Consider the following 14,269-nt stretch of genomic DNA (forward strand, 5'->3'; position numbering starts at 1 on the left):
ATAGTTGCAAGATTACTTATTATATCTTGAGACAGATTGGACCCTTGTTTAAAAATGGTTTGGCTATATTATTTCGTACCAACAGGTGGCATCTTTGTGCTGAAGCGTCTCTCCCCCTGTGCCTTGTACTGAAAACATTCCTCTTTGTTGGAATATTAATTGTGCAGGAGGGAAATTATCCCAAATTAGAGCGTTGTCATTGTTAATTGTAAGTTTAAAACTTGTCATCTCTGTCTCTTCCCTCAGACGACATGTTCGATCTGCCCTTTCCTGATGAACTGGAGAACGACATCGGCCATGACATGATGCTGATCACAGGGAACCTCCACCCTTCCCCTAACACCTCTCCTGTGCCCTCGCCTGGCTCTCCGTCCGGGATGGGAATGGGATCACATTTCCAGCACACGAAGGTGAGTCAGGAACCGGTGATAAGAAGTCACCCTACAGTGGTTCGAGCTGTAGCCAATCAGTGAGCAGCTTTTCTATGGACAGCTGTTTATGACAGAGGTGTTTTGGTGGAACTAGCATGCATACTTCTTCAGGTTCAGATTTGATTTTGCTCTCTGAAGCATGAAAGCTCCTTTTCTCCAGCCTTTGCCGACAGTCAACCCTTCACATTATCAAACAAGAATCAGAATTAGAGTTTTGCCAAGTATAATAGATGTAGAGGAATTTGTCTTGGAGGCACAGGAGAAGAGATGTGTTGACAACCTATATTACAGCGCATGTCAGTCAGTGCTGATAAAGTGTGGGAACAGCCCAGCTGAAGTTAAAGTAACTGCTGAGCATACTTATGTTAGCTCTGTGTGCTGTGCTTGTTATTGCTGTGTTGACCTGAATAGAAAAAAATGCAAATATATGTGTTGTTTTGCAAAAATTTGGAGCAGAAAAAGATTTCACTCAATAGTTTAAAAAATATCTGATCGCCTAACAAAAGACAGAAAATTGTCTTTTTCCTCTGCATGTGGAATTACTGGAGCTATATGTATAACTTAAACTATATTGTACTTTACTACAATGTGCTATCTATCGATTTATCTGCAAGGATCGCAGGCTGTAACCTAGAAATATCTGATTTGATGCAGAGTAATTATGCATTCAAGCACAACTCAAAACACGGAAAGCCAAATAATAAGCAGATCACATATGGCAACTGCTGGACTAGAATATTCTTTCAGTATTACATAAACATGCAATATTATTCACCTTTGTAAACAGCCTTCTCAGTACTCTTTCCATGCTTTCATGCATTACATGTTTTCATATTTTTGTAAAGGAGGACATCCCACTTACGCAAGACCAAAGGCTCATAATTGCAAGATGTAGATGGATGAATAAATGCATTTATTCAGATCACAAGATGGGTTTGTAATTAATTGCTGGCCTTCTCCCGTGTGTATAGAGCCAGGGAGAGCGCTTGCTGTCCAGGGACAGTCCTCCAGAAGAGCTGAAGCAGCAGCCGCTGGCTCTGGGCTACTACGTCTCCACTGCACAGGCAAATGGACTTCCTCACTGGTTCTGGGCTTCCTGCCCGCAGGCTGAGAGCCAGTGTCCACTCTTCCTCAAGGTACTCCAAACACTGCGCGTGTGTGGTCGAGACAGACAAAGAGAGTGCCGTTAAAGCTGATTTTATTTGAGAGAGAACGGAAAGTGACACTGATAAACTGATTTGTGCAGAAATGCTTTTAATAATGTGATTAAATATTAAAGAGGCATATGGCTGCTGACTACACACAAGCCTGCTTCAACTTTTGACTTACGACCTTTGTGCCTTTACTCCAGGCCTCCCTCCATCACCATATCTCCATAGCCCAGTCAGATGAGCTGGTGTCAGACAAGACTAAGAGGACCCCTCACCCCTTAGACTCAAAGACCACCTCTGATGTGCTCAGGTAAATACAAAACACATGTTGTCCCTTTAGATTTCTTTCTCATCTGCTGTAAAGAACTGCTAGTGAAAGCAGATACTGGAGGGTGAGTACGAAACAGGCTGTCGTCTTCAAGGTCTGCGGCCAGTCGTCTTTTTCAAGTAGCTGATATAAATCTATTTACTCAAACGGTGTGTTTCTAAGGACAGGCTTATCTGTTAGAGCTTTTTGTTTGTTTAGTTTGCGCATGCATTACAACTGATAATTGACAGTTTCAGAGAAAAACTTGTATTGACTGTTCAGTCTCTTGATTAAAGGTAAATACCTCACAAACAGTTGAGTGCAGTTATAAGCTACAAAATCAGCTAGAAGCATTGTTGAACCATATTTCTTTAAGCATAAACAGTCACTGTCAGTGTTGAGACTAATTTCAGTGGACAGTATTATGATTAAGGGAATCAAGGCGAAATTAATGGATAAACCTTTAGAATATAAATCATATCAATATTTTAAAAAAAAAGTCAGGATTTTTTATTTTTTATTGCTAAAACTGTGTGTTTTTCAAACACAGGTTTGTATTGGAGCAGTACAACGCCCTCTCCTGGTTGACGTGCACCCCTGCCACCCAAGACCGCCAGTCCTGCCTGCCTGTCCACTTTGCCATACTGATCCAAATGTACAATGCCATCCTGAACATGCTTTAGCCGTGTGAGACTTCAAGGACAGCTCTTAGGGCACTGACGGTTACCTTCATTTCCTCTGTGCCTACGCTTCCTCCTTCTGGGCACCAGAGGGCACCAGAGCTCTTCTGTTGTTTCTGGCAGGCATGGATTTAATGGCCAAATAAAGGACGGGGCAAGCTAGACTCTCTCATGCCTGGAATGTAATGAATAGGAAGAGTGAAATGCTCCGAACAGTTTTACTTGTTAAGCACGACAGCCTGCAAACCCAGCACAGTTTGTACCTTCAAAACTGGTCCTGTGCCAGTTCGGGTGCGTTCTGAGGAGGAAAACAGATGGATCTTTCCAACTATGCCCATTTTACTGACATATCACAATGTTAACTTTCTCCTGATCTCAACAGCGTTATGTCCCACTACTCCTCTTAGTGGCATTTGAAGCGTCTGTGGATGACATTTACAGAGAAGCTCTGTTTGATTCTCTCTGCACCCTCACCTGTGAAAAGGGACTCCCGTGCAGGGCATCATTACTCCATACTGTACAACCAGCAAAACGGCATGACGACACAACCACATGGCTTATTTACATCAAATGATGCTTTTACATTTTTGTATAGAACTGCACTGTTGAGCTTCATGGGACTTGCAGTCGGGTTGATGAAAATTTCACCTTTACTCTGAAAGAGGCAAACGTCCTCATTCACTCCAAAGGGGGAGCATTTGATAATGGCACTTTTTCCTCACCTTCCAAAGTGTTGTAGATATGGACACAATGGAAAATATTTGACCAGTTTAGACAGATGTTTTGTTTATAATGTAAGACATACATTTGCAAAGAATTGAGACTTATTTTTAATATTTAAAACGAGAAAATGAGAAACTTAAACAAGGCCTTTTTCCCAATTGACTGTTAATTGTCTTGGGATCTGAAATAAAAAAAATTGTCATTTTAATGCAATTGTAAAGATGCCATATTTATACAAATTATATCATGTCATAGAATTTGATATATATATATGTGTATATACATAAATATATATTACCTCTTCCAAGCAGGCACTTAATGATAAGGGTGATGGACACAACCATCTCTTTAGAAGTCGACACAGTATGAACATTTATCAAAGAAAATGGGTTTTGCTTCTTCTTCTTTTTTTTATTTTTTTTAATTTTCTACAGATACTGAACATTTTACCTTTTTATTTAATGAGTTTAAATTAAACTAATTGATGCAGGAGATACAGTATACTCTATATTTATAAAGTGTTCCTCTTCTGCTAAAAAAAACTTGAAATAGGCAATAGAACACGATGGTATTTGAACATTGCAAGGTTGTGAAATATTTAAGAATGATGCTTTATTTCATTGGCTCTCCTAAATGATGTCAAGCAAACCATTAAGAAAGGCCTGTCTCTTCAGCTTCACTCAGTCTGCTCTTTGTTAGATTCCTAGCATGTTTGTATATACACTTTTCAGCTGTGTTTTTTGGAATTTCTTACAGCTGTACATTTCATGCTGGTTGGTTTACTTTCAAGTGATTCATATCAAAGTATTTTTTCGCTGTGAGCTTTTTTGATATACAGTATATACAGTACAAAACTCATTTAATTACAGCCAAGAAGTTAAATTGCCAAGTAAGTGTACACAAATGTACAGACAAGGGCAAGTTTGCAAAAATTTGTTACATCTGTCATCACTTTGAATATCAAGCAGATCCTCTTTAGTGGGAGAGATCTGTTACTTTTACACTCTTTTTTAGTAAATTATTAAAACTCTTGAAAATGATGGTGTGTTCAGTGTTCTCCTTCAGCCTCAGAGTACATTGGTATTTCATTTTGGTGACTGATCATCAGTGGAATGTAACAAAATGTTCTCAAGTACAAATTTGAGGTATTTGCCTCAATTTTAAGCTGATTTATACTTCAAATATACTTTTTACTGCACTGCATATATGTGACAGCTACTAATTAACGATCAGGTTCAAATGTCACCCAAAACATACGATGATCTTTTCAAATATCGTGCATTTCTTGAGATTAAACTTTGGAAAAATTGGAAGTACCGCTGCTATTACATTTTGAGTTTACTTGTACATGTAAAGGGATATTTTTGCAGTGAGATTTGGCTACTTTTAATTAAAGATCCGAATTCCCCTTCCACAATTGCTGATGATAAGCTTGTACATATAGTCTATTGTGCTAATAAAACACCTAAAAGCCCTTAGTGTTAGAAACAGAGTCTGGGTCATGCTATGTAGAACTTCATATGACCGTTGAATATTTGTTGAGTTTTGAGCAATTATTTCTTCCTCTTATTTTTTATTAATTCGATATGATGGGGTTTTTTTTTTTTTTTTAGAAACAGCACGTGCCAGAGGGCAACACTTCAAACAATCACATTTAAGAGTGCCATATAACAATCTGTGTGAAGGGGAAGATGAGCCTTTTATTACACTTTGCTGTCAAGAGGTGTGAATCATTGTTTTCTAACATCTGCCTTCCACATTACAACACCCCAAGAGATGACATCTTAAGCTTTGCCGTAACAATAAGCATAACTCCTGTCATTGTGAATAAGGTGGAGATGAGATGACATCCTTTGAAGAACAGCGATGTTAACTCACTAGTTCACTGACACAAATGATGACACAAGTGACTGTCACCCAGCTATTGTCCTTCCTGTTCAACAAGATAGTCGAGTTTACAGTCTGTGTGTGCTCACGCCTGCAAACACTCACTCGTGCAGATGAAATTCTCTGTAGTAACATCCTTTGTTCAGTCATGTGTTCACAAAGTGGCAAACCTCGCTTCATCCTCGCTTGTGAAGGACTGAGCCTTTCCAGGATGCTCATTTCATACCCAATCATGACACTATCACCTGTGGCATCAAAGTCAGTATAAGCATATATTTACAAAAAATCAATGAGGCTGATGGGGTAAAATATTAGATATATTGTCTTTGTAGTGTTCATCTGAGTAAATGTCAAAAAGGATTCTCATTTATTTATGTTTTAGAGGGCATCCAGTTTCTGGAATTGCGGTTGTAGAAAGCCGGAGACAAAAAGGGAATAGAGGAAATGAATTTTTATCACATTAAAAAGTAAGCAGGCAAAAAAAAAAAAACAAACTGGCTAAGAAAATGGCACTGAGCCACAAATAAGGAGTGCCACATCAGTCTAGCACTTTACTCACAATGAAGCCAACATCAGCACTCAAGGCTGCTGGAAGCTCCAGGCCGCAGCGGCATGTCTGACATCTGATTCATAAACTCTTTGGCACGCTGTCTGTCTCAGCTGTTGCTAGGATTTTGAAATTAGTTCAAAATGAGGCGCAGTACCAAATATAGGAGTGCCTGTTGGTGTGTGTGTGTGTGTGTGTGTGCACACTGGTGCAACTGGATATTTCGTGAGTGTAAGTACTATTAGGATGGTGCTGAGCAGTGCATGAATGCTCACCAGGGTGCAACTTACCACCTCCTGCTTTTTCTTCAGGTGTCCTTATAGGGCCATTGTACTGTTTTTTATTAGTGCATGTGTCACTGTCTGTACATGCGTGTATGTGTATTACTGACATTGTGGGGACTTGTCTTTTTTTGGGGACAAAATGCAATTAATCATTAAAGTTTAGGGTGAAGAGTTGGCCTAAGGTTACGGAAAAGGTTAAGATTAGGCAAGTAGTGGTATATGTTTAGGGCAAGGCTCCAGGAAATCAGCCTACGTAGTGTCCCCAAAAGTGGAACAGAAATGAGAGTGTGTGTGTGTGTGTGTGTGTGTGTGTGTGTGTGTGTGTGTGTGTGTGTGTGTGTGTGTGTGTGTTTGTGTGTGTGTGTTAGAGGACAAGGCACTGTGAAGGACTAGATATGAAAAATAGTAAACGCATTTGTCATACAAATATTATGAACTTTTTAGTTATCTTATTGTGTGTATTTAATGATTCTAAAGGATGTCCTCTTGAGGGGAGGTAATAGCTCTGCTCCTTTTTGTGCGATGAAGTGGGGGAGAATATGTGAGGACAAGAGAGAGGAAAAAGAGGTAGTGACGGAGGTCCTTTTTGACCATCAGGGTCACATAAAATCCTTGAGTGGAAAACTGCATTTTAATAGGACCTCGAAATGCCTAGTGGACAACAAAATTAGACAAAAAAATCAGGCTTTGAGGGGCTGGGCTGCTCGAGGACACCGTGAATGAAAAGGAGCAAGTAACTGAAGAGTAAAAGCCACTGAAGAGTCACTTGTCGTGGTGGGGCTGTCTAATGGCCATCACAACTGGAGGCAGTGGACTCTTAATTGACAGCAATGTGTTTTCCACAGACGGCCTATTAGGCCATGGCCATTCACCTGTTATCTTGCCTTCCAAGTGCATTGCTGCAGCCAAATGGCCTACAGACTGGACAAAGGAAGCCAGGACCTGGCTTGACATAGCATTAGCGGAAACACAATTGGAAGTCGATGACATTTTATGTCGCTTTTCTGCCAACAGCGCACCACGTGACGACAAGGTTGTTCAAAAAAGCCCTCTTACGACAGTGAAAAGGCCGACTTAACTATAAAATTCTGGCTTATTGTTGTCATGAATCAGAATGTAAAAAACAGCATCTTCTAGCTGAATAGTGGCATATAATGGAAATGTGTTTTAGATTCATTCTATCAACAGTATATGCACAACATGATGCCCCACAACTTTAATTTACAGTAACTAGGTCTAATTATATCACTGTAGTAGATCAGGGTGCAATGATTTTTGGAGTGTTGATAGCTGAACATACTTTAGGTTTGCTGTTGTCACTATAAATACATCAGTATTTATGTTGTATTTTATTATATTTTGTGTAGTTTAGTCCATGCGCCTAAGTCTCTGTGTTTTGTTTCCATGCTGCAAATGTATTGTCCCAGAGGGGACAATAAAGTTAAAATTGAAGTTGGAGAGCTACTATAAGAATAGATAGATGATAGATATTAAAAAAATAAACAACTTAAATTCAAAGCACGGGTGCACTGGTTGGAGATACTGCTAAATGATTTCATTTGATGAGGAAAACGCTTCAAAGCTCACAAAAATGGCTGATCATTACAGCACAGTGTTTGGTGTAATTCGAATGCTGCTGTGACTGCAGATATTTACAGAATTGACCGGACCGTCTCCTGGGGCTCTAGACACAGCGGAAGTACGTGAAGGATCAGGGCCGCAGCCATTCTGTCACTCCAGATGACCCGTGAGAGTGCTCCACTTGCAGGCGTGACTCTGGCAGGGCAGAGCCATGCGCTGTTTTGACATGCCCTCTCCCTCTGAAGTGGAGGCAGCTGGGGGCTGTAGCTTCACGCCGCTTTGTTGGTGGTAACACTGCTGATGTTCCTGAACTTTAAAGAGAGAGGGACATACAGCACACAGACATTCTCTGGATGTCTTTCTGTCTGTTTGTTGACTGTCATGGCAGCTTTTAGCTGGGGGGAGTGGACAACACGGTGGGTCCCATCTCCGTCTGACCACTGATATGCCAGCCAGGTTAGCACGGGTTCAGGGCTCTGCGAGAGCTGTGGGTGGTGCAGGTCAGGGTCATCACCAGCCAATGAGTGTGAGAGGGTGATAGCTCCTGCTTTAATTTGATGTGACCTCTAATGTGACGAGCTGACAAACGACTTTCAGCAGGTTTGGCATGCTAAATGGGACACATAGAGAAAAAAGACAGTTTCAGGTGGCGACTGAGAACAATGAGTTGACTTCTCAACTCCTGTGAAATAGACACATTACGTTTGCATCACAGCCTGTATCTCATTTCAATGTGCCACCACCGCTGACCTCTATATTATTACTCTATATTTTTCTTTTACATCTTAGGTGTTGCAGCTCGGTGGCGCAGCAGGTAGTGTGTGTGCCTCACAGCAAGAAGGTTGCTGGTTCTGCGATCGACTGGCGACCGGTCCAGGGTGTACCCCGCCTCTTGCCCGTTGACAGCTGGGATAGGCTCCAGCCCCCCCGCAACCCCGAAAGGGATAGGCGGTATAGAAAATGGATGGATGGATCTTAGGTGTTTGCATCTGTATGACATTGAACATCTAAGTTTCCATCTGCAGAAAACATTACAGTATTCTTGCACAGTGGAGGTGTGGAGGTTTCAGAGAGGCTGAACGATCCCAGTTTATTTTCTTGTATTTTAGTCTCTGTGTCAAAGAGTTATTCCGGCCGTGCTCCACGTGAAGCAGCCTCCATCCTTACATCAACATCTGCAGTGGCATTAGGAATCTTAACTATCTAACTGTTCACTCCTACTGATTTCGTCCACATACATTAGACTGTTATTTGATTATATTCCATTAATTCTCCAAGGCAATGAAAAATTACAGTCTTAAGCATCAACAGATGGGTTCTTCCCAGAAAAAAGTTGTTGTGGATAATTAGAATAACCGCCTGATCCGGCCCTTCAAAAACACACAAATCTCCCCATCTTAAATGTGGTCTAACAGCACCGCTATCCATCTACATTTTAATGATAGAGGAGGAAATGAGCAAATATCAACATCTCTTCCCTTAACGTCAGTAGAGGAGGCCTGTTGCTATTATTAGGCCATTAGTATTCGTTTCAATTAGTGCCCTCACTGTCCCGGCGCTCCTGTGCTAGGCCAGCTCCAGCCAAGCAAATCCTCAGCCATGTCCCAGATGGCTCCAAGGAAATGCAGCTCTTGGCGCAGCTTCCACTCAACGCAGAGAGCCATCAACAGCTTTTGTTTAAAGGGTCCCTGCTGAAGCGACAGAACATCTGCCAACTCAGCACGGCAGCCTGTTTGGAAACATCTGATTTTGTCTGGGAGTGCTTTCCATCTACAGCCTCTGGATTTGCATAAATAGTTTTTGTTAGAAGAGGCCCCCAAAAAGGAGCACACAGAGTTTTGCAATTCCCCCTTCCTGTAAATCTCCCATTGCAGGGCATTACATCCTTCAAGCCCAACGAGAACTCCACTTAACACTTTAGCCAATGTAAATAGAGGAAGATAAAAGCTCTGCGGACTTCAAAGCAGCCCCTGCGCGCCCCTCTCCTCCACACATCAAAACGCAAGAGAGAAAACAATCTGTCATTTATGTCGGATCTAAAAGTTTGAAGGACATTAATCCCCTTGATGACTGTATGCCACAAGCAATCCATGAAGGCTGAGTGGGGGCCATGGACCAAGAACAAAACCGAGGATGAGGACTGGAATTTTGCGCTAATTTTGTTAGCTTCGTGTGCTTACTATTTATAAGCTGGAATTAATGAATTGTAATCAGTGATGCAGATATGCATTAAGGAGGCCACATGTCTGAGGTGCACTGGATTAACTCAGTATAATAATATGCCTGTTACACATGAGTTTGACACATGTGAATGTTTAATTAATGTAATTTCTTTGGTTTGTTTTGCTTTGGCAAAGTTTCCTTTCATCTGCTACTGCAAAGAATCTCTCACAGATTCTTCACATTCTCATTTGTGTGTTTAATAAATGTTTAGCTCCAGTAATGACAGCTCAAATTAGAGCTTTAATTAGTTAAGTTGAAAGATCAAATGACACTTGAAAGTAGTCCCAGTTAGGAAACTTACGACTGCTGAAGACAGTGCATATTGTAGTTAGTTTGAAGGAATCGTGGATTTTACAATCATGTGCAGGATTGCATTACATTAAATAACGGGATGAAAACAGATGTTCAGTCAGTGAAGGTGGCATGATAAAGGAGGCATGAAATCCAGTTTGAAAATTCAGTTTCCACTGCGTTGTTTTGTGCCTCTGTCTGCCGAGGAGGCTGTTAACATTTAAAGATTCTGTGGCAATTATCTTACTAATTACTCTCAGTTTATAAGGCACGGAAACCACACAGGTCTGCACTGCAAAGTCTTTGAAGCAATTCCCCTTTCCAGAGAAAATAATATAAGAACGTCTGTCGGATATTGATCAATAACTCACTGAGCCGTAGGCGAAGCCCGTTCTTAGATGATGGGAATACAATTACTGAACTGAAGTGTGTGGGTGTGGCTTTAACCTTATTATAATGGCTTAGTCACAGTTTCCATGTGTCTGCAAGAAAGCTGTCAGTCGTTGACTGTAACTGTAAGCTTCTTCTAAACAGCTGTTTATCATTGATCATCACATCACTGACATATCAAAGCACTGCTAGTACTGATGAAACATAAATATTAATATGCTAAAACAAAATCATCACATACAGATTTACTATTTAATTAAAACAGCATTGTTATTATGAAATTGGTTGTTGTTTCCGGTGCAAAATTAATGATTCATAATAAAATGTTTTCTTTTTTTTGCCGTATGTTTTTCAATACTAGAGCACACAGAGCGCTTCTGCTGATTCTTAAAACCAATAAGCCATTGGACACTTCAACCCCCACTTGGCATCATGATGAGGCCTATCAACGCCTCTGAGATGTAAAACACGCTCTCTCCAAACGCATTGTTTCATTATTTCATTAATTATTTGACCTAATTATTAAGAGGAGGCTCCAGTCTGCAGCTGTGATTGGATGAGACATGTTTGAAGCAGCTGTAAAACACCCAACAACGGCACACCTGTGACTGAATTACAGTGAATTTCAATGTTACTTACGCTGATGGAAAACTGCCACTCACAGGGTAATTATACACTCCTGTCTGTGTGTGTCGCCTAGTAACTGCAGTGTTTTGTTGAGCAACAGCTTATTGTTCAGCTGTATTATTTGTAGATGTAGCTTATTATTGAACTTTCCAAAACCAGGATATTTTTTTTTTGTATTTTGAAATGACACATTCAATCAGTGGTCATTGTCACCTCCATCAAAGAGACATTTCACCTCCAAACTTCTCACATGGTTTCATTCAAATAACTGTTTCAGGCTCAAACATATAAAATGATCAAATATTTCTTAAAAGGAAAAGAATGGGGGAAATTATAAAAGAAAAAAAATGAAAAATGTGTGCATCTATTGCTTCTCCTTTCCTCTCCCATTAAGCCCAACCTCTACGTTGGAAACCACTGCATTTAATCAAAAAGGGAATTTTTAGATACAGTTTATGTTGCTTTGCAAAAAGATATGTGTGAATTACACACACTGTGGAAATGATCAGAAAAGTGAAAGTGGAAAACTGCGAAAACACTGAAAACTGTGAAGTCTGAAAAAAGGGAAAGGTGTGCAAGAGAGAGCCTGAATGCTTTGAAGCAGCCTTGAAAGGTGAAGGTGATTTTCAAACTTTTTTCCTCCGTCATGCAATGTCCTCTATGCCCACAAGGGAGAGTTGTTAGTCAACAGATGAATCCTGCATTTGCATATTAGTTTAAACCTTATGACCGTGGGCTCAATGTGACATTCATTTCACTGCTTTCCCATTTTTAATCAACTTGTGACCAGTCAAATGAATCAATAATCCTTGTATGTTATACGGAGGACACACACTGACATAAACAAGCATGCACAAAGACAGAGACAAATAAATAACTGAAGGGGCTTGTGGTTGTGAGAGGAATATTTATAAAAATTAGAATGGAGCCAATATAACGTAATTATTACTGAAAGTTCGGTTGGAAATAGCAAATAGCAGCGGCATGTAACCAGGTTAGTGTCCTCATGCAAACACAGTGACATTGAGACAGAATCTATCAAATATCTGCAAGCTATTCAGACAGAAGGCTGTTCAAAACACGTTCTTCATTTGCATGAGCCATTTCTGGGAAAACTGGAGTGAATATAAGCCTCCATGCACAGTAAGAATTCATTTCCTCTCCATGCCGTTCTGCTATAGATAAAATCATATTTCAGCTAACTGAGCATCATTAAAAACAGCTCTGGATCTTTGCGTTCCCAAAAGAAGCTGCACATATCGAGAAGACACCAGGCTGTAAACACAACACTAAATATAAACTTTGTTCTCTTTGAGGAGCATTAAAGAATTTCTCCAAACTGCTTTTTACTATCAATATTTGTCCCAACCTGCATGTCATAGTCATCTTCATCCTTCAAAGCCCAATCAATAACAGTTAGAAAAACTCTCTCTCTCCGCTCTCTTTCTCCCAAACAGGGGGGAGAGAGGGAGAACGTCAAGTGCCATATAAATAAAAAGGTCTTGCCACAGGCACTTACACTGCAATCTCCTGAAAATTGTGTCTTAGCTCAGCTTGTCCACTCAAGTCACATTGGAGAATGGGTTCCGAATCAAAGCCAGAATCGCAAAGCCCTGCGGTCATTAGGGAGTGAGGAACACATAATAATGATCCATTAGCATTCTCTCCTTGCATATTCTCAAGAACTGCCTCTTATGGTGAGATAAATCAGCTTATGGCATGACTGAAACCGAGAACATAAGCACACGTTCCCCTTTCCCTGCTTTTCAGCTTCCCTTTGTTATTCACATGGAGGATCCACAATTGCATGTAAATCAACACTATTATGGTGGAGAAACTTGATGAAACATTCTTAGACCCGATGTTGTGTCCGTCTGCCTTGATGATCATAACCACTGACATGCTATCAAGGAACAGTGTGCTTCCTCGTGCCATGAGCCCTGTTTATGGCGATTATCATTACAATAACAATGACAACATTCATCTTCTTGAAACAAAGGTTTCTGGGCTTTGTGTGTAAATAGTAGAAAAGGTAGCAGGCAGAAGTGATCATCGCTTGGCTGCTTTCTCTCTTTCCGTCGGTCTTCCTCCCGCTTTGCTTCCTCTGGTTCCAATTTAGCCGTCCTAATCATAAAAGCATCAGCGGGCTGCTGTTGCAGAGTAAACCAAGAGGTGAAACGTGCCCTTAAAAATTCCATTTTCACTCAAGTGGACCAACACAACGAGGAACATGCAGTAGACAGAGACAGACTTCTCAGCTGCCAGATCAAATGGCAGAGAGGCTGATTATTAGAGGCAGGCAACAAACAAACCCCGCTGATATGTGTTTTGTTGTGGTCGTCCCAGCGAGCACGCAAGGTGAGGTACGCCTTGACATGTGTGGATCAACTCGGGCTGAACATATAGCAGCTTTCATCTTTACGCACGCAAACACCCTGATGTGCCAGATCGGTTTTACCAGCGTTAGAACGAGGAAAGGTTACATTTTGTGTGATTTCAGCTCAAACCTTTTTGGGGCTCGGGGGTCAAACGGATGCTGTCTATCCATATTCTCTGCCATTACATTCCCCGTCCATGCCGGCAGGCCCTCTGACTGCATATAATTTGAGTCATCAGTCTCTATTTCTATGCAGCAGATGTTTCCCCATGTCAGCAGGCCCCCTGACAAAGCAAGATGGAGAACCCTCCTCTTTTAAAGTGTTGCACATGAGTCTCCCTTCTCTCCTTTCCTTCCCTCTGGCCACACCAACCTTTGGGATCCCATGGGACACTGTCCCGCATCCAATCCTGATGGTGGGAAAACATATTTTAATCGATGCCCGTGCTCGTGTTGTGAAATGAAAAAGTATGCCGGAGTGACACACGGGAACAAAAGGCAGTTAGCTGTTGTGTTTTTTTGCGGTTGGCTTGATGACTCATTTATCCTGTAACACGGACCGGGATCCTGGAACCCCTTCTGAAAACCCGGTAAAAGACACTAATGGAAGGTGATTAATAGGCAACCGGGGTAAATGATTGCTCTGATACTGGTATCATCACTGACGTAATGTGATTGAAATGGCCATGACGCATATGCTTTAGAGTGAGGGTGAAGAAGAAGACGTGCAAAACAGAGTGGAAATCATGATTTTATTTATTTTAATATTA

At 41.0% G+C, this 14,269-nt stretch overlaps 1 protein-coding gene across 5 annotated transcripts in view; it reads left to right on the plus strand.

Moving 5' to 3' along the window:
- Positions 1–4,570, plus strand: part of LOC139348562 (mediator of RNA polymerase II transcription subunit 13-like) — a 78,880-nt gene extending 74,310 nt beyond the window's left edge. For all 5 annotated transcript variants that reach the window (XM_070988787.1, XM_070988788.1, XM_070988790.1 and 2 more), the window contains exons 28-31: positions 247–410; positions 1,403–1,567; positions 1,783–1,892; positions 2,440–4,570. In XM_070988787.1, the coding sequence (XP_070844888.1) occupies positions 247–410; positions 1,403–1,567; positions 1,783–1,892; positions 2,440–2,572 (572 nt within the window). In that variant the 3' untranslated portion in view covers positions 2,573–4,570. The remainder of the gene's footprint in view (positions 1–246; positions 411–1,402; positions 1,568–1,782; positions 1,893–2,439) is intronic.
- Positions 4,571–14,269: the final 9,699 nt, after the last annotated feature.

The sequence above is a fragment of the Chaetodon trifascialis genome, chromosome 20 (assembly GCF_039877785.1).
Source record: "Chaetodon trifascialis isolate fChaTrf1 chromosome 20, fChaTrf1.hap1, whole genome shotgun sequence".
NCBI classification, from domain to species: domain Eukaryota; kingdom Metazoa; phylum Chordata; class Actinopteri; order Chaetodontiformes; family Chaetodontidae; genus Chaetodon; species Chaetodon trifascialis.